Source organism: Rhinopithecus roxellana, chromosome 6 (assembly GCF_007565055.1).
Source record: "Rhinopithecus roxellana isolate Shanxi Qingling chromosome 6, ASM756505v1, whole genome shotgun sequence".
Taxonomy (NCBI): domain Eukaryota; kingdom Metazoa; phylum Chordata; class Mammalia; order Primates; family Cercopithecidae; genus Rhinopithecus; species Rhinopithecus roxellana.
In genome coordinates this window covers 147,873,432-147,897,599 of record NC_044554.1, presented here as the reverse complement: position 1 = coordinate 147,897,599, position 24,168 = coordinate 147,873,432, and the positions used below count along the sequence as shown (strand labels likewise).

Sequence of the window (24,168 nt, the reverse complement as noted above, 5' to 3'; positions counted from 1 at the left end):
AAACAGCCTCTGTGTTACTCTTCTCATTGCCTCCTCACCAGCCTTCTGGCCTCTTGATTTAGACTGCAGAAAACAACAGAAATTATAACCTAGAAGCAATCTAGGAGCAATAGCTATGTTTCTCATAATTGTATAGTTTTAAAGCAGGGTTTCTTAACCTTGACATTATTGACATTTTAGACCAGATGATTCTTTGTTGTAGGCGCTACATTGCGTGCGTATGTAGGGTGTTCAGCAACATCCCTGACCTCTACCTGCCAGATACTATACTTGAACCCTCCCTCCAATTGTTAGCAGACTTTGCCAAATATCCCAGGGCAGGGGGCGGGGGGTGGGGGGGTGCTGCAAAATTGCCTGCAGTTCAGAACCACTCTTCTAAAGTATCTCTATAAAGCATCTCTATAAATATTCTACAACTAATACTAATACTACAACTAATACTCTTCAACTCCACTGCTTTTCCACAGTATCCACAGACTTCTCCCCTGTGCTATTCTTAGGTTTCCCACCCTCACCTGTGAAGATTCCCTACGCTCATTCCCTTCAAAACCTGGCTCAGTTCCCATTCATCAGTAAAGCCTTCCTGGATTAGCCCTGTCTGCCCTCTGTCCCTTGTTATTGTGAATTGTACATCATTTTATAGCCCTCTGAACATCTGTGCTTGGTGGGATGTATTTTGATGGAAGTATATATCCTGGTAAAGTCATTTACCATTCCCCTCCTGTTTGCCTGACTCTCCAAGGCAGAGCTGTCTGAACTGAATGCTTTTGTATCCTCTGTGGTACTGCATGTTCAGGGCATTCATTCATGTATTCATCATATATCATCATGGGCACTGATTATTTACAGAACACTGGGCTTAGGATTTGTGGCCTCTAAAATCTGGTTCCTTAAGGAGCTTCCATTTTAATGGACTGATAAGACATATTTGCAAATATATATGTTATAGTGCATGCTGACAGTACTATATGGGCCAAAGCCTTGGAAGATGGGTAGGATTTCCTTGGGCAAACAATGTTAGGCAGAAGGAGGGGAAGGTTTCCTTTCCATTAATAGGTTTTTGCCTTCCAGCCTTCAGAGACGAATTCGAGAGCCTCATGTTCCTGCCTTTTCTTTTGTCACTAAACCTCACTCACAAGCAGCTGTCTTCTCTTCCAGATACCTTCTCATAGGCTCTTTTCATGGGCAGGGGAGATATAGCAGCTCCTTTATGATCTTTTGCGTTGCATGCTGCTTGGATCTGTCATCAGGTTCATTTCTGGAGAGAGCAGGCATGTATATTTATTTGTGTGTGCACACCAATTAACTTGGTCCCAGGATTAAATGGGACCAAGTTTTGGCCTTACTCCGGTTTGAAAGAATTTTATTATTGTTTACTCTCAGCACCCCAGTTTCCAGGGCTGCTGTATACAGATGTGCAGGTTGTATACTTTACAAGCATATCTTGCAGCCATTATGGTTTCTGGCAGGCTCTTTTCTCACAAGTAGCAAGGCGAGAGCTTGAGTGGATAAAGCACACCCCATCACCACTGAAAAGTATGAACTGGTAGTGTCCTTTTCATTGATAGAAAGACTATACATCTTATACTTAAGGGAAAATTTCAGCAGTCATTGATGATCCTAGAAGCTTGATAGATTGGTAAAGTTGGGAAGTATCCTAGTCAGAATTATTTTTGATCATTTTAACCCTCTGGTCTGCCAGGAATAGGGAAGGTTGCAACAGCCAGCTAATTTAGCCTATGGAGTATTGTCCAAACAGTTCTTGGTTGAATAATGTTTATTCATTCACTTGTGGTGGGAAAACTCGGGCTACAAATGTGAACATGAATGCTTGTTTTAATAGATGGTGTTATTGTGCTGCACAGTGTTCCTACTTTCAGATATTTAACTCATAAAGTTTACAGCAACACTTAACCGCATCTGGATTTCACATTGAATTTGGGAAAGCCAGCATCTCACTGATTTGCACTGACTTCCCTGTAATGGAAATTATGGCTTGGGAAAAGTTTCAAATGACGTGTCTATAAACTAAGGAAAAGTTGATCCATTCAAAGGCTGGTTATGTGCAATTGTAGAATTTTTTTTTTTTAAAGGGCCATTGCCAACAAGAATTATTTGTTTCAGCAGCTGAAGTAAACTAGCCATGAATTAAAAGTTGGTCTTTGTAAATTGTTGATGCAACAAATTCAGTCTTCAAAGTGGGCTGAAAGTTGCAGCCAACGGAACTATGGGGCTTTTAAGAAAGTATAAAAAAGATTATCTATGCGGAGTCCAGTGTTACAACTGGATGGTAGCAATGAAATGTCTTTAGAGGATGAGCAGCATTTTTAATAGTCCAAATGCTGGCCCAATAAGACTCAGGATGCAGGGCTTCTGGTCCTAGCCCTGCCAGTACCGGGTTTGTGTAAGTAGGCATGTCACTTAACCTCCCAGGCCTTGATGTGTTTGTTCCTTTGCTCGTGTCTACCTACCTTCCTTCCTTCTTCCCCCCATTCATCTCTTCTTCCCTTCCTTTTTTTCTGTCCTCCCTCCCCATATGTTTGTTTTGGTTTCTTTCATTCACGTTTAAGACTTTTCCTCCAATGTCTAGAGACAATTTCTTGACTGTTCTTGGCTCATATTTAAAACCAAGGCAGACTGACCTCAGTGGCTCATAACTGTAATCCCAGCACTTTGGGAGGCCGAGGCAAGAGGATTGCTTGAGGCCAGGAGTTCAAGACCAGCCTGGGCAATATAGCAAGACCCCATCTCTACAAAAAAAAAAAAAAAAAAAGAAAAGAAAAAGAAAAATTGCTCAGCTATGGTGGTGCACACTTGCCGTCCTATCTGCCCAGGAGGATGATGCAGGAGGCTCTCTTGAGCCCAGAGTTTGAGGCTGCAGTGAGCTATGGTCTGATTCCACCACTGTACTCCAGCCTGAGCAATAGAGCAAGACCTTGACTCTTAAGAAAATGTATCACAGCAAGAAAAAACTGCTAGGAGGCTCTTGATGGAAGCATGGATGGAGCTGGTTGACCATGCACTTAACTGTAGGGAGATCGTTTAATTAGGGAATCACCAGGTGTTGGCATTGGCAGTCTTTTCTCCATACCCACTTAACTGAATCAGAGAAGAATCCTTCTGACTGGTTACCATTGTTATTGGGAGCAGTAGAGTAGGCATATTTCCATTTTAACTCCCCTATTTTCAGCCCTGTGCTCTCCCTCTCCTCCCTCCACTATAATTGGTGTCCTGCTTTAGTGTCCCTGGATAATCAACCTTTTAAACAACCCCCCTATTTTCAGGCCTGAACCTTCCCCCACTTGCCTTTTGCCATACCTGACACCTCTAAGTCTGGGGCCTCAGGGTTTCTGCAGGGGCTTTAGATCCTGGCTCTGGGTCTCCCCCACTGCGGGTACTTGAGACTCTATCTGCTCTATGTCTTTGTCTACTCCTGTATGGATTTTCCATCTTCCAAAATACTGGTTGAAATAACTTATTTCCTGATGCCTCTGCTGCCATTCTTCTATCCTTAATTGGTTGTTTATTCATTTATTTCTATTTTAGTGGGGCTTTGGATAGTGAAGGAAACATGCCCTTGATGAAGCTGCTACCTGTAAGCAAAAGCCTTCAATTTTCTCATTATAAAAATAGTGGAACAGTGTATTCATTCAGCAATTACTTGCCATCTCCTACATGCAGGGCACTGAGCTGAGTGCTAGAGAAATGAAAGAAGTTGAGACAAGTTTTTCACCTTTGAAAAGTGTGGAAGGAGGAGAGGAGATGCCTGGATAACATCCCTCCAGGGGCGTAAGTGCAGTGCTAGCACTAGGAATACAGTGGTGCAGAATGAGGAGGAGGAGGATGCGGCAAACTCCACATGGAATGTTGTGGAAGGCTGTGCTGAACAAAGTCTACAACTCTGTGACTTCACAAGTTGGATAGCTGGGGGAAGGCCAAGAACAGACAGCACCCATTAGTTGTTGCTGATTCCCAAGAAAAGTGGTGTATCCAGCCCAGATCTTCAAAATCACTCATCTGGCTGGGTGGGCATTCGCCTCCCCAGGGTCTTCCAGCACTGCAAATCCTCCACCCCTTCCCACCCACATCCTCTCAGGCCTCCCACTGTTGCTGTACACAGTTTAAAAAGAACCTGGTATTTGGAGGATATCGAATTTGAACAAGTTCTCAAACGGCATGATATCACATCTTCCCCACCCTGCTACCTCCCAGCCTGTGAATAGCACATTGCACTTAGAGGCCTCCTTAGTTTTGTTGAGACGTTGTGCGTCTGGCTTCTGACTTTCTAAAATTATAAGTAATCCAGGTTATAAAATGTAGACTAGCTAAAGCATAGCCATAGCCCAAGAGCTCATTAATTAGCCTCAGTTGACCAGGTAAATAACCCTGATAGAGTTTTCGTTTAGACTCGACAAGAGCACTGCAAAAGGCTATTCTTCAGAACCGTGGCAATCCTGATGCTTGATGGCCATTGGTTCCAGTGCTGGAGACAACAAAGCCGATCAACATGGGCTTCACGGAGACAACAAGGTGGTCTGTGGTGTTCGCCTTTCCTTGGTCACATTGCAGTTCCAGTTCCTACTAAGGGTCTGAATGCTGTCCTTTCCTTATTTCTGCCATCTGCCTTGCTGTTTCCTTGCCACTTGAGAAGCAATGGGAGCTAGTATTGTGACCCCCAGCCCTTCGCAATGTAATTGAGTCTATAAAACCATAAGTTACTAGGACCACAGGAGCTACAGAAAACTTGTGTTACATAGCCAAGTCCTTATTATAGAGCTGTGCATTCAGAATCTCATCCCCCGAGATAAAGATAGACACACTGCCATCTACTTTCAAGAATGCTATGTTTTAGAAACTTTGAAATAAGCTAGGTGTTTATCACTCGGGTATTTTAAAATATATTTTAATATGTGAATTATTTTAGCCTCCAGTCTACCTGAAATCTGTGAGTATGCAAGGGACTGTGCAAGGAGTAGTCTAGGGCAGAAAACAGTGTCATCATCTCTGTTGGTGCTGTGTTTGGCCCCACCCTGCCCTGCTTAAAAAAAAGTTGAAGTTTGAGTTTATCTTCCTGTCACTTCTTAGTGATATGAAAGAGGTTGAATGTTGTTATGTGGCTGTTGACAGCAATGTTATAGAAATGCTTATTCTCTTGCCAAATTGCAAGCTTAAGGAGCCTCATGTGGTTATGAAAAACCAAGTACTTTTATTCCATAGACCATTTGCTGAGGTGGATTATATCTCTGGGCAATTGTAACCAATGTTCTAATTCCAGATTTTTATTGGCACCATAAATGTGTGCGGTGGCCATCTCATTTCATATTATATTCCTTCGTGTAGCAATTTATCATGTTCAAAAAAATTCTGAACAATGTGGCATATTATAAGGAAGTTCTTCCTGTTGGATTTAGTAATGTTTAGTGAATAGTGTTACTCTTTCCAGTTTGTTCTGATTGTATCCCTTCTGCCCTCATATAATCCTCATGAGGAGTATGTCATTGTGCAGGACCTGGGGATCTGTCCTGCTCTGAAAACCTACTCTCTTTTCTCTCTCTTCCTATCCTGTGGAGAGTTTTTAGCATCAGACAGTTACATTTCTGTCAGGGAGGGAGAAATAGTGAAGGCAGCTATTATACTTTTACTGAATGTGAAGTGCTCAACAGCATAATTAAATCCGTAAAATGGTGAGTCATAATCCCCACACACCAGCCAGCCAGGAAGCAAGTGACAGAACCGACATTTATTTGTGACCAACAGCTGATGTTACTCCTCCAGTGGCACTGGTGCAGGCCTCTCCTGATTTGTGGGTACCAAGTGCCTAATTTCATTTTAAGATTTCAGCGCTTTAATGGATATTCTAAAGGTTGCCCAAGGAAACATTTAGTTTGAAAAGGAGATTTGGGGACCTGGCGGATGTCTGTCAAGAAGTTCTGCTGTCTTGTTGGTTACCAGAGTACATTCTAGAGAAAGTAGAATCCTACCTGGGGTAGATTTTTTTGTGATGGAGAGGGTGGTGTTTGAAAGCTTCCAGAAGTCGGTTTCCCACTTACAATTTAAGGATATGTGAGCCTAAGTCTAGAATAGGTTATGGAAGATGATGAAGCAAATTAAGAAAACAAAACTTTAAAACCTTGCTTTGCAAATAAAGTGCTAAACATTCTTGATTTTTTTGTGAATCAAGATTACAAGATGCAGTTTGTGTGATCAGCAGGAGCTGACAACATTTATTTGAGCATCAAAGTTGTAGACTTTTATATAAGATACTTCCTTCCCGTTTTCCAACGAGATTCTAGAGCTTGAAGAAGGAAAAGGATAATATAAATGTATCTTTGTACACATATACATGGAAAAAAATAAAAGTCAAGGTAGTCTGGAGAGGTAATATTTAGAACATTTTAGAAATTATATAATTTGGGAACAAAGGAAAGCTTTAGAAGATGGTTTGTGGGAATATTGTTAGGTTGGGGAATGTCAGTTATAGGAATAAAGACAAGCAAAAGATTATAAAAATGTTTATGGGCCCCTTTTCCCATTTATACACAAATTTTAGACTCTGAATGGTGCCCTTTTCTTTCAAAATAATACACCTTATTAAATCATGCACCAGATACTTCTTTGAAGGATGGTTTTTAGCGATTCAGGTTAAGGACCCTGTCTCAAAAGCAAAGCCCTTTGATCGTCAGTAGCTAAACTTGAGGTGAAACTATTTTGTGAGCACTTGAGAACTTTTCTACATTGCCCTGTTCTTTCTTATCTTCCTCCTTTCTTTTCATTTTCATGGTTTTTATCTCTAATTTCTTGTTTCTTACCTCGTTAAGCACCTAGAAAGACCTTGTAGGATTGGCATGTCAGTCACCATTTGCACACATGGCCCACCCAGCATACCAATGTGCCATTTCTTTGGACAAAACACCTTTCCCTGTTGAACATTGTTCTACTGACTCCTCCAGCGAGGATCTTCCTCTCAGAAGCATGGATATATGTTGGGATTACAGCAAATTTAAATGAGTGTGAATAAGAGTTGCGTTTGAAAACTGCGTTTCCCCTTAAAGAGTGGTTTTCTTGTATTTAGAGAACCACTCCTTTTATCACTAGGCCAGAGATGGAGGAGTAGCCTCAGTTGCGTATGTACTCATTTTGGAGGGAGGAAGCGCAGAGCTACTGATCTGTTCTCATTTGCACTGCCAAAACCTTCAGACCCGACTCGATGGAGCCATTCAGAGAATCTTTGTCTCTTGTTTCAGAATTTGGCTTTCAAGGACCTGCAATGGCAAAGACCCAGGAAGTAGGATTTCTGAATAGTGTCTCCCTGAAATTCTTGGCATAGAAAAAATAATAAAGTGAACATGAGATTCTTAACTTTAACACCATGAATAAAACCGGTACTACTGTCCAGTTTTAGTCTGGGAGTTAAGAGCATTGTAAATTGATTTTTATGCTGTCATTGTTGCCACCCGTGTTCTCTGCCACTGTATCTCCTTCCCTCCCCCCATCACCTGTTCATGCACTTTGGAGTTGGTGGACATAGCTTACATCTACCATGTGCAGTAAACACTTCCTGTGCAAAGGTGCTAGAAACAACATCTGTCATTACATCAAAGGAGGGGTTACTGCCAAGTGCAGCTGGAAGGTTTCTAATAATGAGACAGTTTTAAGTGAGGTTATAATGAAAAGAAATCTATGTGAAGTCTATGAACCTTTTTCTAAGAAAACAAAATTGTGTGCTCGTTTTCTTCCTATGTCCTTATTACATAAACATTGTTTATGCATATATTTATACAGTCATTTCTCTATGTGAGAAGTTTGAGAATGTATTTCTGGTTGTGAAAAGTACCTTTTTGGTGCTGTGCTGGAGAAGCACCATTATAAAGCGTTGCTATGGTGTTGAATTCTGTCTCTTTGAGGGGAAAAGTCCTCTGGTGAATATAGTGTTTGTTGACTCTGAACCAGTGTGAGAATTTCTGATTGAGAGTCTAGAAAAGTTATAATAAACTCATACATTTTAAAAAGAGAAGAACTGCCTTCCAGAATATGAATCCAAATGCAGAAAAGTGTTTCGTGAACAAGAACAATACTCAGTAGATTTTCAAATTGATGGAGCTTTCCAATGGAAACTAATTTGTTCCAGCATTGAAGTGAGCATAATTAACAGAGACTTTCTTTCTTAGGCCGATTAACCACCAAAAACCATGCCAACATTGTAACTGTAAGCAGTGAAAACCAATATTTATGAGGGGGATTGTGCAAGAGTTTCTGTGACAGATGGACATTTTATCACTGTTGATGTTTGAAATTCCCTTGAAAAGTAATGCAATATCTTGTTATTTATGAATGAATGAACAAATGATTGTGCTTTGCCGACTGAGTTTGCTTTAAAAAGTGGTGTACTAAATTAATCTTTTTCTCTGCTTAGCCTCTGTTACTTTGTGTTAGGTAGCCTCATATATTCTGATGCAAAAATCTAAAAAAATCATAATTGTGTTTTTATTACAGATACAGATCCACGGGTTTTAGAAAAACAAGAATTACAGCAGCCAACCTACGTTGCCCTGAGTTACATTAATAGGTAAGCCATTTTCAGAATTTATAACAACCTCATATCTGCCGCTTATTGACTTTTTAAACACGTCTTTTTTAACAGAGTAGAAAAATGTTTTCAGTCTTAAAATATTTGCATGAAACTATTTAAAAGCAACCTGTGTATGGAATGCTCTTGTTTCTTTGTTAGGGAGAAGTCAAATTGTAATGCTCTGTGCATATGCTGCAAACATGACTGATTTATAAGCTCATTTTGGAAGTATTTTATATGCATAGTTAGAATATGCTCTTTTGATTTCATAGGACGGTTTGGGAGATTAATGGATTTATGTTCGAGTGAACCTTTTAAATCCTGAGGTGAAGAAGTACTTTATGAATTCAAAACATTGTTGTAATATCAGAATATAATAAATTGAAATAATTTAGTGTCAGAAAGTTATTTAGTAGCAGCTCATCTTTTAGTAAAAACATTCTCAACAACTGACCCCATCTGTGGAGTAACATAGTTTTTACTTAAACTGAACGTGTGAGCCCAACTTTAGAGCACCATTTCAAACTTGATATATCAGGTCTAAAAGAGGACTTAGTGTTTCAGCCAACTCAAATAATTAAGGAGACAGTAATATTTGGAGAGAAACTGAAATCAACTTAGGTTAAGAAAACATACAGTCCCAAAGCAAAAAAGACAAAGTAAAAGCAAAACTCATTTTTAATGAGAATGAGAAACTCTCTGCTCATAATTCAGGGAATGAATTTCTATTGATACGTCTTTTTATAGTAGGTGAGGAGTGTTTTTAGTCTCTTGGTACCAGAGCTGAGGTTTGGGGTCTGAAGTGGAAAGCTGGGAATGAATTATCTGTGCTGTTTCATTTGAGTGCCTTTTTAGAAAACTTATTTGATTCTTGCCCAGATAGTGCTGTGAATTAGAGATACCTGTTGTTCAGTTTCAGGTTCTTCTATGAAACATGTTTTTAAAAGGATTTATGGACAGAAATATCTATTTGCATACCTCCCTTGGATTTCTTGCTTATCAGCCTTCCCGAGAAGTGAGATGGAATATCTGCAGTTTTTCATTACCCATAATATTTGACATGTGTTAAATAGAACACCTTCAAAATTACATCAAATGAAAATAAAGACATACAGTTTTCTGGGTTTCTTACAGAGTCAGTATTGTTTTCTGTAATTAGCAAGGGTTTTGAAATTTTTTAATTATATATTAAGGTTATATGAATTAATATAGCCAATAATATTAGCCTCCTAATATTGGGGAATATGATGAACAGGCCTATAGATTAATTATGGTACTGAATAGGACTTGTAATACTGTGACTGTCACTTTGGGTAAAATAGGTCACCTATATGTATACAAATTTGTGTAATACTAAGCCATATTCTAATAAGAATCTATGAAATTTTCACCTTCATTATTTGTGTTTATATTGTCAGCCATGTTGGACAGCAGGTAGCTACTAATTATATAGGAGTTTTTATTTTATTTTGTTTTTCATTTTTTATTATACTTTAAGTTCTAGGGTACATGTGCACAACGTGCAGGTTTGTTACATATGTCTACATGTGCCATGTTGGTGTGCTGCATCCCATTAACTCGTCATTTACATTAGGTATATCTCCTAATGCTATCCCTCCCCTCTCCCCTCACCCCATGACAGGCCCCAGTGTGTGATGTTCCCCGCCCTGTGTCCAAGTGTTCTCATTGTTCAATTCCCACCTCTGAGTGAGAACATGCAGTGTTTGGTTTTCTGTCCTTGTGATAGTTTGCTCAGAATGATGGTTTCCAGCTTCATCCATGTCCCTGCAAAGGACATGAACTCACCCTTTTTATGGCTGCATAGTATTCCATGGTGTATATGTGCCACATTTTCTTAATCCAGTCTGTCATTGATGGACATTTGGGTTGGTTCCAAGTCTTTACTATTGTGAATAGTGCCGCAATAAACATACGTGTGCACTTTTCTTTATAGCTGCATGATTTATAATCCTCTGGGTTTATACCCAGTAAGGGGATGGCTGGGTCAAATGATATTTCTAGTTCTAGATCCTTGAGGAATCGCCACACTGTCTTCCACAATGGTTGAACTAGTTTACAGTCCCACCAACAGTGTAGAAGTGTTCCTGTTTCTCCACATCCTCTCCAGCACCTGTTGTTTCCTGACTTTTTAATGATGGCCATTCTAACTGGTGTGAGATGGTACCTCATTGTGGTTTTGATTTGCATTTCTCTGATGGCCAGTGATGATGAGCATTTTTTCATGTGTCTGTTGGCTGCATAAATGTCTTCTTTTGAGAAGTGTCTGTTCATATCCTTTGCCCACTTTTGTCTGTGTGTTTGTCTGAGACGGAGTCTCGCTCTGTTGCCCAGGCTCGAGTGCAGTGGCGCGATCACGTCTCACTGCAACCTCTGCCTCCCAGGTTCACGCCATTCTCCTGCCTCAACCTCCCGAGTAGCTGGGACTACAGGCACCCGCCCCTGCGCTCAGCTAATTTTTTTGTATTTTTAGTAGAGATAGGGTTTCACCGTGTTAACCAGGATGGTCTCGATCTCCTGACCTCGTGATCCGCCCTCCTTGACCTCCCAAAGTGCTGAGATTACAGGTGTGAGCCACCATGCCCAGCCTCCTTTGCTCACTTTTTGATGGGGTTGTTTGATTTTTTTTTTCTTGTAAATTTGTTTAAGTTCTTTGTAGATTCTGGATATTAGCCCTTTGTCAAATGGGTAGATTGTAGAACTTTTCTCCCATTCTATAGGTTGCCTGTTCACTCTGATGGTAGTTTCTTTTGCTTTGCAAGCTCTTTAGTTTAATTAGATCCCATTTGTCAATTTTGGCTTTTGTTGCCATTACTTTTGGTGTTTTAGTCATGAAGTCTTTGCCCATGCCTATGTCCTGAATGGTATTGCCTAGGTTTTCTTCTAGGGTTTTTATGGTTTTAGGTCTAACATTTAAGTCTCTAATCCATCTTGAATTAATTTTCATATGAGGTGTAAGGAAGGGGTCCAGTTTCAGTTCTCTATATATGGCTAGCCAGTTTTCCCAGCACCATTTATTAAATGGGGAATCCTTTCCCCATTTCTTGTTTTTGTCAGGTTTGTCAAAGATCAGATGGTTGTAGATGTGTGGTATTATTTCTGAGGGCTCTATTCTGTTCCATTGGTCTATATCTCTGTTTTGGTACCAGTACCATGCTGTTTTGGTACTGTAGCCTTTTAATATAGTTTGAAGTCAGGTAGCATGATGCCTCCAGCTTTGTTCTTTTGGCTTATGATTGTCTTGGCAACGCGGGCTCTTTTTTGGTTCCGTATGAACTTTAAAGTAGTTTTTTTCCAATTCTGTGAAGAAAGTCATTGGTAGCTTGACGGGGATGGCATTGAATCTATAAATTACCTTGGACAGTATGACCATTTTCACAATATTGATTCTTCCTATCCATGAGCATGGAATGGTCTTCCATTTGTTTGTATCCTCTTTTATTTCATTGAGCAGTAGTTTGTAGTTCTCCTTGAAGAGGTCCTTCACATCCGTTGTAAGATGGATTCCTGGGTATTTTATTCTCTTTGAAGCTATTGTAAATGGGAGTTCACTCATGATTTGGCTCTCTGTTTGTCTGTTATTGGAGTAAAGGAATGCTTGTGATTTTTGCACAGTGATTTTGTATCCTGAGACTTTGCTGAAGTTGCTTATCAGCTTAAGGAGATTTTGGGCTTAATCTCCTTAAGATGATGGGATTTTCTAAATATACAATGATGTCATCTGAAACAGGGACAATTTGACTTCCTCTTTTCCTAATTGAATACACTTTATTTATTTCTCTTGTCTGATTGCCCTGGCCAGAACTTCCAATACTATGTTGAATAGGAGTGGTGAGAGAGGGCATTCCTGTCTTGTGCCAGTTTTCAACAGGAATGCTTCCAGTTTCTGCCCATTCAGTATGATATTGGCTGTGGGTTTGTCATAAATAGCTCTTATTATTTTGAGATACATCCCATCAATACCTAGTTTATTGAAAGTTTTTAGCATGAAGGGCTGTTGAATTTTGTCAAAGGCCTTTTCTGCATCTATTGAGATAATCATGTGGTTTTTGTCTTTGGTTCTGTTTATGTGCTGGATTACGTTTATTGATTTGTGTATGTTGAACCAGCCTTGCATCCTAGGGAGGAAGCCCACTTGATCATGGTGGATGAGCTTTTTGATTTGCTGCTGGATTCGGTTTGCCAGTATTTTACTGAGAATTGAGAATTTTTGCATTCATGTTCATCAGGGATATTGGTCTAAAATTCTCTTTTTTGTGTGTGTCTCTGCCAGGCTTTGGTATCAGGATGATGCTGTCCTCACAAATGAATTAGGGAGGATTCCCTCTTTTTCTGTTGATTGGAATAGTTTCAGAAGGAATGGTACCAGCTCCTCTTTATACTCTGGTAGAATTCGGCTGTGAATCTGTCTGGTCCTGGACATTTTGGTTGGTAGTCTATTAATTACTGTCTCAATTTCAGAGCCTGTTATTTGTCTATTCAGGGATTCAACTTGCTGGTTTAGTCTTGGGAGGGTGTATGTGTGCAGAAATTTATCCATTTCTTCTAGGTTTTCTGGTTTATTTGCCTAGAGGTGTTTATAGTATTCTCTGATGGTAGTTTGTATTTCTGTGAGATCGGTGGTGATATCCACTTTATCATTTTTTATTGCGTCTATTTGATTCTTCTCTTCTTCTTTATTAGTCTTGCTAGCGGTCTATCAATTTTGTTGATCTTTTCTAAAAACCAGCTCCTGGATTCATTGATTTTTTTGAAGGGTTTTTTGTGCCTCTATCTCCTTCAGTTCTGCTGTGATCTTAGTTATTTCTTGCCTTCTGCTAGCTTTTGAATGTGTTTGCTCTTGCTTCTCTAGTTCTTTTAATTGTGATGTTAGGGTGTCAATTTTAGATCTTTCCTGCTTTCTCTTGTGGGCATTTAGTGCTATAAATTTCCCTCTACATACTCCTTTAAATGTGTCCCAGAGATTGTGCTATGTTGTGTCTTTGTTCTCATTGGTTTCAAAGAATATCTTTATTTCTGCCTTCATTTCGTTATGTACCCAGTAGTCATTCAGGAGCAGGTTGTTCAGTTTCCATCTATTTGAGCAGTTTTGATTGAGTTTTTTTTTTTTTTTTGAAACAGAGTTTCGCTCTTTTTGCCTAGGCTGGAGTGCAATGGCACGATCTCGGCTCACCGCAACCTCCGCCTCCTGGGTTCAAGTGATTCTCCTGCCTCAGCCTCCCGAGTAGCTGGGATTACAGGCATGCGCCACCATGCCTGGCTAATTTTGTATTTTTAGTAGAGACGGAGTTTCTCCATGTTGGTCAGGCTGGTCTTGAACTCCCGACCTCAGGTGATCCACCCGCCTTGGCCTCCCAAAGTGCTGGGATTACAGGCATGAGCCACCGTGCCCGGCCTTGACTGAGTTTCTTAATCCTGAGTTCTAGTTTGATTGCACTGTGGTCTGAGAGACAGTTGGTTATAATTTCTGTTCTTTTACATTTGCTGAGAAGTACTTTACTTTCAACTATGTGGTCAGTTTTGCAATAAGTGTGATGTGGTGCTGTGAAAAGTGTATATTCTGTTGATTTGGGGTCGAGAGTTCTGCAGATGTCTATTAGGTCCGCTTGGTGCAGAGCTGAGTTCCATTCCTGGATATCCTTGTTAACTTTCTGTCTTGTTGATCTGTCCGATGTTGACAGGGGGGCGTTAAAGTCTCCCATTATTATTGTGTGGGAGTCTAAGTCTCTTTTTAGGTCTCTAAGGACTTGCTTTATGAATCTGGGTGCTCTTATTGGATGTATATATATTTAGGATAGTTAGCTCTTCTTGTTGAATTGATCCCTTTACCATTATGTAATAGTCTTCTTTGTCTCTTTTGATCTATGTTGGTTTAACGTGTATTTTATCAGAGACTAGGATTGCAACTCTTGCTTTTTTTGTTTTCCATTTGCTTGGTAGATCTTCCTCCATCCCTTTATTTTGAGCCTATGTGTGTGTCTGCACGTGAGATGGGTCTCCTGAATACAGCACACTGATGGGTCTTCACTCTTTTTCCAATTTGCCAGTTTGTGTCTTTTAATTGGAGCATTTAGCCTATTTACATTTAAGGTTAATATTGTTATGTGTGAATTTGATCCTGTCATTATGATGTTAGCTGGTTATTTTGCTTGTTAGTTGATGCAGTTTCTTCCTAGCCTCGATGGTCTTTACATTTTGGCATGTTTTTGCAGTGGCTGGTACCGGTTGTTCTTTTCCATGTTTAGTGCTTCCTTCAGGAGCTCTTGTAAGGCAGGCCTGGTGGTGACAAAATCTCTAATCATTTGCTTGTCTGTAAAGGATTTTATTTCTCCATCACTTATGAAGCTTAGTTTGACTGGACATGAAATTCTGGGTTGAAAATTCTTTTCTTTAAAAAGGTTGAATATTGGCCCCCACTCTATTCTGGCTTGTAGAGTTTCTGCCGAGAGATCTGCTGTTAGTCTGATGGACTTAACTTTGTGGGTGACCCAACCTTCCTCTCTGTCTGCCCTTAACATTTTTTCCTTCATTTCAACTTTGGTGAATCTGACAATTATGTGTCTTGGAGTTGCTCTTCTCAGTGAGTATCTTTGTGGCATTCTCTGTATTTCCAGAATTTGAATGTTGGCCTGCCTCGTTAAGTTGGGGAACTTCTTCTGGATGATATCCTGAAGAGTGTTTTCCAACTTGGTTCCATTCTCCCTGTCGCTTTTAGCTACAACAATCAGACCTAGATTTGGTCTTTTCACATAATCCCATATTTCTTGTAGGCTTTGTTCGTTTCTTTTTACTCTTTTTTCTCTAAACTTCTCTTGCTTCATTTCTTTCATTTGACCTCCAATCACTGATACTCTTTCTTCCAGTTGATCGGATTGGCTACTGAAGCTTGTGCATGCATCATGTAGTTCTTGTGCCATGGTTTTCAGCTCCATCAGGTCATTTAAGGACTTCTCTACACTGTTTATTCTAGTTTGCCATTCATCTAATCTTTTTTTAAGGTTTTTAGCTTCTTTGCGATGGGTTCAAACATCCTCCTTTAGCTCAGAGAAGTTTGTTATTACCGATCTTCTGAAGCCTTCTTCTCTCAACTCGTCAAAGTCATTCTCCATCCAGCTTTGTTCCATGGCTGACGAGGAGCTGCATTCCTTTGGAGAAGAAGAGGAGCTCTGATTTTTAGAATTTTCTGCTTTTCTGCTGTGGTTTCTCCCCATCTTTGTGGTTTTATCTACTTTAGGTCTTTGATGATGGTGACATACAGATGGGGTTTTGGTGTGGATGTCCTTTCTGTTTGTTAGTTTTCCTTCTGACAGTCAGGACCCTCAGCTGCAGGTCTGTTGGAGTTTGCTGGAGGTCCACTCCAGACCCTGTTTGCCTGGGTATCACCAGCAGAGGCTGCGGAACAGCAAATATTGCAGGACGGCAGATGTTGGTGCCTGATCCTTCCTCTGGAAGCTTCATCTCAGAGGGGCACCCGGCTGTATGAGGTTTCAGTTGGCCCCTACACGGGGGTGTCTCCCAGTTAGGCTACTCGGGGGTCAGGGACCCACTTGAGGAGGCAGTCTCTCTGTTCTCGATCTCAAACTCCATGCTGGGAGAACCACTACTCTCTTCAGAGCTGTCAGACAGGGACATTTAAGTCTGCAGAAGTTTCTGCTGCCTTTTGTTCAGCTATGCCCTGCCCCCAGAGGTGGAATCTACAGTGGCAGGCAGGCCTCCTTGAGCTGTGGTGGGCTCCACCCAGTTTGAGCTTCCTGGCCACTTTGTTTACCTACTCAAGCCTCAGCAATGGCGTACGCTCCTCCCCCAGCCTCGCTGCCACCTTGTAATTCAATCTCAGACTGCTGTGCTAGCAGTGAACCAGGCTCCGTGGGCGTGGGACCCTCCGAGCCAGGCGCGGGATATAATCTCCTGGTGTGCTGTTTGCTAAGGCCATTGGAAAAGTGCAGTATTAGGCTGGGAGTGTCCCAATTTTCCAGGTACCGTCTGTCATGGCTTCCCTTTGCTAGGAAAGGGAATTCCCCGACCCCTTGCACTTCCCGGGTGACACGATGCCCTACTCTGCTCCATGGGCTGCACCCACTGTCTGACAAGCCCCAGTGCAATGAACCCGGCACCTCAGTTGGAAATGCAGAAATCACCCATCTTCTACGTCGCTCACGCTAGGAGCCGCAGTCTGGAGCTGTTCCTATTTGGCCATCTTGGAACCTCCTCTATATGGGAGTTATACTCACTAAAGTAATAAATATTCTACCAAGCATGGTTTGGGACTACAAAAGAAGTCAAAGAATAGGGATGGGGCCACATACAGAAACCACCAGAGAACTTGAATCAAGTGCAGTGGTTTGGCATAAACTGTCAGTAGGATGTGCTGGAATTCTAGAGTCAGGCCATGATCAGTGGGTGTGAAATTTCTTGGATAAGCCATCTCAGAGAAAGTGAGTAATTTTTAAAATAACATTTTATTGTTACAGCCGCCTATAGGCATTATCGAAAATTAGAAAATATAGTCAGACAAAAATGTAAAAACAAATTAAAACATCACATTCCCACCACCCAGGTATCACTGCTACTAAAACTTTAACTCATATTTTTCAGATCATTTTATAAAAATACATAAATATTTAATTTTTAATCAAGAGCTGTACATACTACTTCATAATCTACTCTTTTTAGTCACTCATCTCTACTTTTCCGTTTCATTAAATTTAAATCTTATCTAATACACAGATTTCTAATCTAATATTCAGATTTCTCCAGGTGGTCTAAACACCTTCTTTATAACTGGTCAGTCTAGTCTAGCATCCCAATTCAGAGAATCACATTGCACGTGGATATTTTCTCCCTCAAGTTTTTTTTTGATCTGGCACAGTCCCTTTTATTGACAATAACTAGTTGAAGAGATAGGCTAGTTGTCCCACAGAATGTTTCTACCTTCTGGATTTTCTCTTGGTTGTTTCCTCTAGATGTCAATTGATGGGTTCCTCTGTCTTCTGTATTTACTGTAAATTAGAAGTTAGATCTGGAGAAGATGGGTCTTGAACTGGGCACCTCATTGTAATTACAAACCTGAGAAAATAGGGAATTTGATGGATCAAATTCTAGCTGGGAGAGAAGTAGACATGTATAGTGGATCAGTAAGTTTACCAGTTATTTTTAAATGAAGAGAAAGATTGAGTGGAAGATTGCCCAAGTTACTATCACCTCCACTCATACCGGATTTCTAGTGCCATATGCCAGAGCATAAGTTTATGCCAGAGCATAAACTTACCACACAATAGGTGCTTTGGATATGTATCTGTAGGAAAGTAGTGAACGAAAGAGAGTGCCAAGCAACAGACAACTACTAACCTGGCCATGGTGAAAAGATGACCAAAAGGAGTCTTGGTGACCTTTGATAAGAGAAAGGAAGCATGCAGTATCAAAATTCAGATGAAGCCAGTATGCATTCAAGATGATAGTAATACGGGTTAAGTCGTGTGAAAGAAAATCAGCTTGACAGCAGTAGGCTAAATATGACACAAGATAATGCTTTTTAAAAAAATGAAATTTATACAAATAAGAGATTTTTATTTCCTCTCAGGGGAAATAAGCTCTAATTTTTCTGAACAGTGAAGACTGGAAAAGAATGACGATTTTTCTGATCAGATATATGTTTAAACAACCTTGATAGACATGTGGCTGTCTCAAAATTGAGATGAAACTTTCCTTGGCAATAACACTGACTAATCAATCAACAGAGGGCTAGGTTCCTTAAAATGGAGCTAGCTTTTTGGATTATGAAAGAAAGAAGAGAACAGTTAAGTAAAAGTTGTTGCCTTTATATACCTATTTAAAATTACTCTACACTCTTGAACATAATATGTTGAACATAATAGATATTTACAGATAGGAAAAAAAACCTTTGATTTTCTTAAAAGTGGGCTTTTTAATGACTTAATGGACATCAGCTGGATTTTGGATTTTGCATCCAATCTGCTGCAATGCTATATGTCGTACAACCTCTGGAAAACCCCACAGTACACCTGTGAAAAAATGAGAATGAAAAAGGCGAATGATAGTACACAGTGAGGCATTGGGTTCAAACCTGCACAGTTAGGCTCTAGACTCTAACCACTGTGTAGCTTGACCTGTTGGGATATCCGAGTTGGAAGTTAAGTATTAGAGGATAGAAAAGTAAGAGGAGAATTTGAAAGAGTATCTAATATTGGAAAAATAGGGTAGGACACCTGGGCAGAGGGAACAGACATAAAAATAATATCAGAATATTTGCCGTGTCCTAGATAATTAGAGGTTAGCAACCCGATAAGATGAAACAGTAGGAGACTGAAGAAGCTGGAAACGCTATGAGAGAGGTAACCAGTAATTCCTATATGATAGATAGCTACCACTGAATTAGGCTGACTGTGCAAGGGAAATCCTAGCATAACAGGCCTCAGCTATAATGGATAAGGACACCTTAGCATCTCCAATCAATAGGAAAGAAAGGGCATAGCACCCAGGAAATCATCCTCCGTCGTGACTCACCAATGAGGCAGGGGATAGGGGAGCTGCAGGGCAAAGGCAGGTGAGTCTCCATAAAAAGGTTACCAAGAAGCATGGGGCTGTCCCTGGGTGTTTCCTTCAGATTATTGTCAGAGTAGTTCAGGTAGCTTGGTAATAACTTGTCGCTCCCCAGAAATGGATAACTGACAAAACTTAAAGATATGATCCTAGGCACAGTGGCTCACACCTGTAATCTCAACTGTTTGGGAGGCTGAGGTGAGAGGATTGCTTGAGCCCAGGAGTTCAAGGCTGCAGTGAGCTATGATGGCGCCACTGCATACCAGCCTGGGTGATAGAACAAGAACGACTCTGTTTCTAAAAAAAAAAAAAAAAAAAAAAAAAGAGAAAGAAAATAAGACATGATAATGTACATGGCCACAGCTGTCAATTATACTGTATTTTCTGCAAAATATGCTTTCATTAAAATAACATAAATTGGAGTTTCCAAATTAACTTTAACTTAAAAATACGTATATAGCATTTAGTATAAGATGTAAAGAATTGTCATGCCTAGGCACAAATTGGCTCCTTTTTATACTCGTTTTTTTTCATTTTCCTAACAAAAATATACTATGTTCTTACAAGTTAGTTACAGATCTACCCTCGTTCTCTTTGTAGAACTTCCTGCACTACTTGGTGCAGTAGTGGTAGGCTTGACCTCTAAAAATGGTTTTTATTTAGCCTAGTATTTGCTGTTGGTATTAGATAGCAAATTCTAAAATCTGTTTCATAGAACAATAATTCCAAGGGATATTCACCGGTTTCACATGTACTCTCACACTGTCTCTCTCTCTGTCTCTCCCCAGCCTTTCTCCCCCCAGACACACACACACACACACACACACACACACACACACACACACACCCTCACAACCTCACGCACTTGCTTACAGTAGGGTACTGTGGTCTTTGTGTTTGGGAGATTTTGAGTTAAACGGTTTTCTTTACCCTAAGATTTATCAGATCCTCTGCTATGCTGATAGGCATTTTAAGTCTCCAAGAGGAGTAATATAATTCTCAAATGCACCTGATTCCAGAGCACTTTTTCTTGAAGCATCTGATGGGAATAGTGTTCTGTATATAGTTTGGGGTAATAGTAATATCACTAGAGTAATATCACTTCCACTTACTTCCTCAACTTCCCCAAGGAACCCTGAAGCCTTTTATTCAGAATGGCTTTTTATTCTTTTTCTGATTCAAAAGGCAGAATACTCTTTTTACTCATCATCATCTTGGAAGAACAAGGACAAAATTTTGCCCTAATGGTATAACTCAATCAAATTATCCTCTTGTGCCTCTTTTAGTGGTATTCCCAACTACTTCTCATAGCCTGCTCAGACACCAAGCTGGCTTCTATTAAAAATATAGCTTCTGCTTTTTTTGCTCAGGAGCTATCACTTTTTTTCCCACGTTTCCAATGTATTTCTCCTCTCTTTGAGAAGTAGAACAATGTAGTGGTTAAGAGTATAGGAGCAGAAGTCAGACTTGTTTCGGTTCAGATCTTGTCTCTGTCCCCGGAACACTGTCTGCCATATACAAGACTCTCAATAAGTATTTATTCAATGAATATATGAATTTTTTTATGAAAGAATAAGAATGAATGATCTAAGAACCCTAGGGACACTTTTATGTGAAACCAGGAGCCACTACTGCTACTTGCATTGAGAGAGCTATGTGGAATGTTATTGCAACTTTTATTCAACATTAATATGGCATGGAGCATAAAAATATGTTAAATTGCCATCATGATTTCTCTCACCATAAACAACTGGACAAATGTACAACATAATGGTTTCAGGCTGTAGATAATAAGTAGTGCAAGACCATGATCCCTGAGAGAAAGGAAGCTTAGGAGGCGAGCCCCATGGTCACCTACCTGGCCCTCACTGTCTGAGGACAATGTTCTTACTGCAGTGGAGTAAGCTAGAGTCCAGGCAGAGGACAGCAGCTTCACTGAACTGAGGAGGCAGAAGTCAGAGTTGGCACAACTAAAGCTGCTGAAATCTGCCTGTGTGTGTATGTGTGTGGAGGGAAGGCGGGTGCAAGTGAAGATGAGGGATCTGTGAAGACTTTCCAAAAATCTGTATGAGGATCCTCCATGAGTCCATGGCTGAGGGTGGGTTGCTCTTGTTCAGGGTAAGACCGTGAGTCTTATCAAAGAGTGGCTGCCACAAGGGTGAGACTAGAATAGAGAAACCATGTTGCACTCCAGCCCAGCCAGTATAGAAACAATTTGTGGACATCTGCTCATTCAACTGAGATACCAGAAAGACTTCAAATTAGGAATAAGGACTTTGCTCTAAGGTATGACTTGCTCTAAAAGCACCCCAACGATTCCTAAAACCAAACCCATGTAAGACTGTCAGAGGAGGCCGGGCGCGGTGGCTCAAGCCTGTAATCCCAGCACTTTGGGAGGCCGAGACGGGCGGATCACGAGGTCAGGAGATCGAGACCATCCTGGCTAACACGGTGAAACCCCGTCTCTACTAAAAATACAAAAACTAGCCGGGCGAAGTGGCGGGCGCCTGTAGTCCCAGCTACTCGGGAGGCTGAGGCAGGAGAATGGCGTAAACTCGGGAGGCGGAGCTTGCAGTGAGCTGAGATCTGGCCACTGCACTCCAGTCCGGGCGACAGAGCGAGACTCCGCCTCAAAAAAAAAAAAAAAAAAAAAAAAAAAAAAAAAGACTGTCAGAGGAGACAGAATTTGGAGTCCTGACAAGTTAAAGGGTCTTGGGAAACGTTTTGGGCTTTTAAGAGATGTGTTCTAATAAAGTCTCGACCTATGCAAGTTCAACATGGTCAGCGTGAAATTGAACTGCCTGCTAGAACAAAACTCAGTATCTTCATAGGAATGGAACAGATATCACAATGTCTAATATATAATTAAAAATTACTAGACATGAAGGAAGTAGGAAAATCTTCCCTTAGACAAAACAAAGCAGTCAATAGAGATCTTTCCTGAGATAGCCCAGATGTTGAATTTAAGAGACAATGACTTCAGAGTAGCCGTTATAAACATGTTCAGGGATTTAAAGTAAAAATGTATGGAATAAGAGATTGTTTTGAATGAAAATAAAATCAGTCTGGATGTTTTTTTTCCCTCCTTCTACCAGAATGTGAGCTGCTTAATGAAAGCTTTCTTCCTCTTTCCCACATTTCTTCCCACTCCAAAACCTCACCTAATCCTCCCAAACTCTCACTCTTGCTATTTCAGTTGGACTCATTTTTGCCAGATTTTAGTCAGCCATAGCCTCATAAAAAATGCTATAATTAGCTGAGTGTGTACTGGCCTTCTATTTTTTTAATACAAACAAGCCTGAAGCATTTGATGTTTTTTAAATCTAAAAGCGGTGACTTTTTTATTTTTTCATGAAACCACCTGTTTATGGTCTTCTGAGAGCAGTCATATTTATTACAGTACAAGGCATGCCTTCCTATTTTCCTGCCTTGTCTACTAGAACTAAGGTTCTGCTGTGTGCCCCAGCCCCAGACTGAAGTTTGTGGCCTCATACATGCCATAATAAACATGCTGCATGCTGTTAGGTCTCAAACACCAGGCATCGTGCTACCATTTTCTTACCCTATATTTTTATGGACATCAGTTGAAGAAAAGCTGAGATGGCTGCCTGCCAGATTTTCCTTGTAATATCTGTAACTTGATTTGGTGTGCTCATTGTGTTCCAGAAAGACCATATATTCTTGAGGGACACTGGGAAGCTGGAAGGACAACCGTTACGTGACATTTCGGCTTGCTCCAACAGAATTAGTTTGCATTGCTCACACAAAACACTTGGTAGGAGAGGTGAGTCTTGGCACAGTTGGGCGATGTGATTCATTTGTTAGGAACTGCACTTCCAGCAGTCTACAGTTCCTTCTTAGGACACTCTGTGTTTTAAACAGGTTGCTTATACAATTGAAATCACATCAGACCATTTTAAAAAATCTTTATGTCCACTCATCAGTATTTATGACCGATCTTCTTCTTATGCATCTTTGAGCGCAATTCAAAGCTGCTTTATAATTTTTCAAAATTTTTAAACTTGTTACAGGTCAGTAGAAATTCAGTGATACGGAAACTCTCTAGAAATATACTTGGATTTCCTTTTTCTTTTTTATGTAGAAAGCGATGTCCTGGACTTTGTCATAAGCGAGATCTGCTGTACTTTCATTATCTCAAACTGTGAAGTTGACCTATTGACCAGAGGCTCCAGTGCTTCCCCTGCTGTGTCCTCTCCTGGGTGCCACATTTGCCTTGAGACCTCTAAGGTCTCAGCCCATCCTTCCTTGACAAGTGATATAGCTTAGATGTCTACTCCAAATCTCATGTTGAGAAGTAATCCCCAGTATTGGAGGTGAAGCCTGGTAGGAGGTGATTGGATCATGGGGGTGGAATTCTTATGACTGATTTAGCACCATCCCCTTGGTGCTGTCCTTGAGATCATGAGTTCTCACAGGATCTGGTTGTTTAAAAGCATGTGGCACCTCCCCCTCTTCTTGCTCCTGCTTTTAACATGTGACACGCCTGCTCCCACTTTGCCTCGACCCTTGAATGAAAGCTCCCTGGCTGGGCGCAGTGGTTCACGCCTGTAATCCCAGCACTTTGGGAGGCCGAGGCAGGTGGTGAATCACAAGGTCAGGAGATAGTGACCATCCTGGCTAGTATAGTGAAACCCCTTCTCTAATAAAAATACCAAAAACTTAGCCAGGCATGGTGGCACATGCCTACAGTCCCAGCTACTCAGGAGGCTGAGGCAAGAGAATGGCTTGAACCCAGGAGGTGGAGGTTGCAGAGAGCCTAGATCACGCCACTGCACTCCAGCCTGGTGACAGAGCGAGACTCCATCTCAAAAAAAAAAAGCTCCCTAAGGTCTCCCCAGAAGCCAAGCAGATATTGGCACCATACTTATACAGCCTGCAGAACTGTGAGCCAGTTAAACCTCTTTTCTTTTCTTTATAAATTACTCGGTCTCAGGTGTTCCTTTATAGCTTCACAAGAACAGCCAAACACAACTTGCCTTCACCCAGTTGCTAAATTCAAC

The 24,168-nt window shown here is 40.7% G+C and overlaps 1 protein-coding gene across 1 annotated transcript in view; it reads left to right on the top strand.

Annotated features, from left to right (window-relative positions):
• Positions 1-24,168, top strand: part of JAZF1 (JAZF zinc finger 1) — a 356,585-nt gene that overhangs the window by 180,167 nt on the left and 152,250 nt on the right. The window contains exon 2 of the mRNA XM_030932576.1: positions 8,494-8,566. Within this exon, the coding sequence (XP_030788436.1) occupies positions 8,494-8,566 (73 nt within the window). The remainder of the gene's footprint in view (positions 1-8,493; positions 8,567-24,168) is intronic.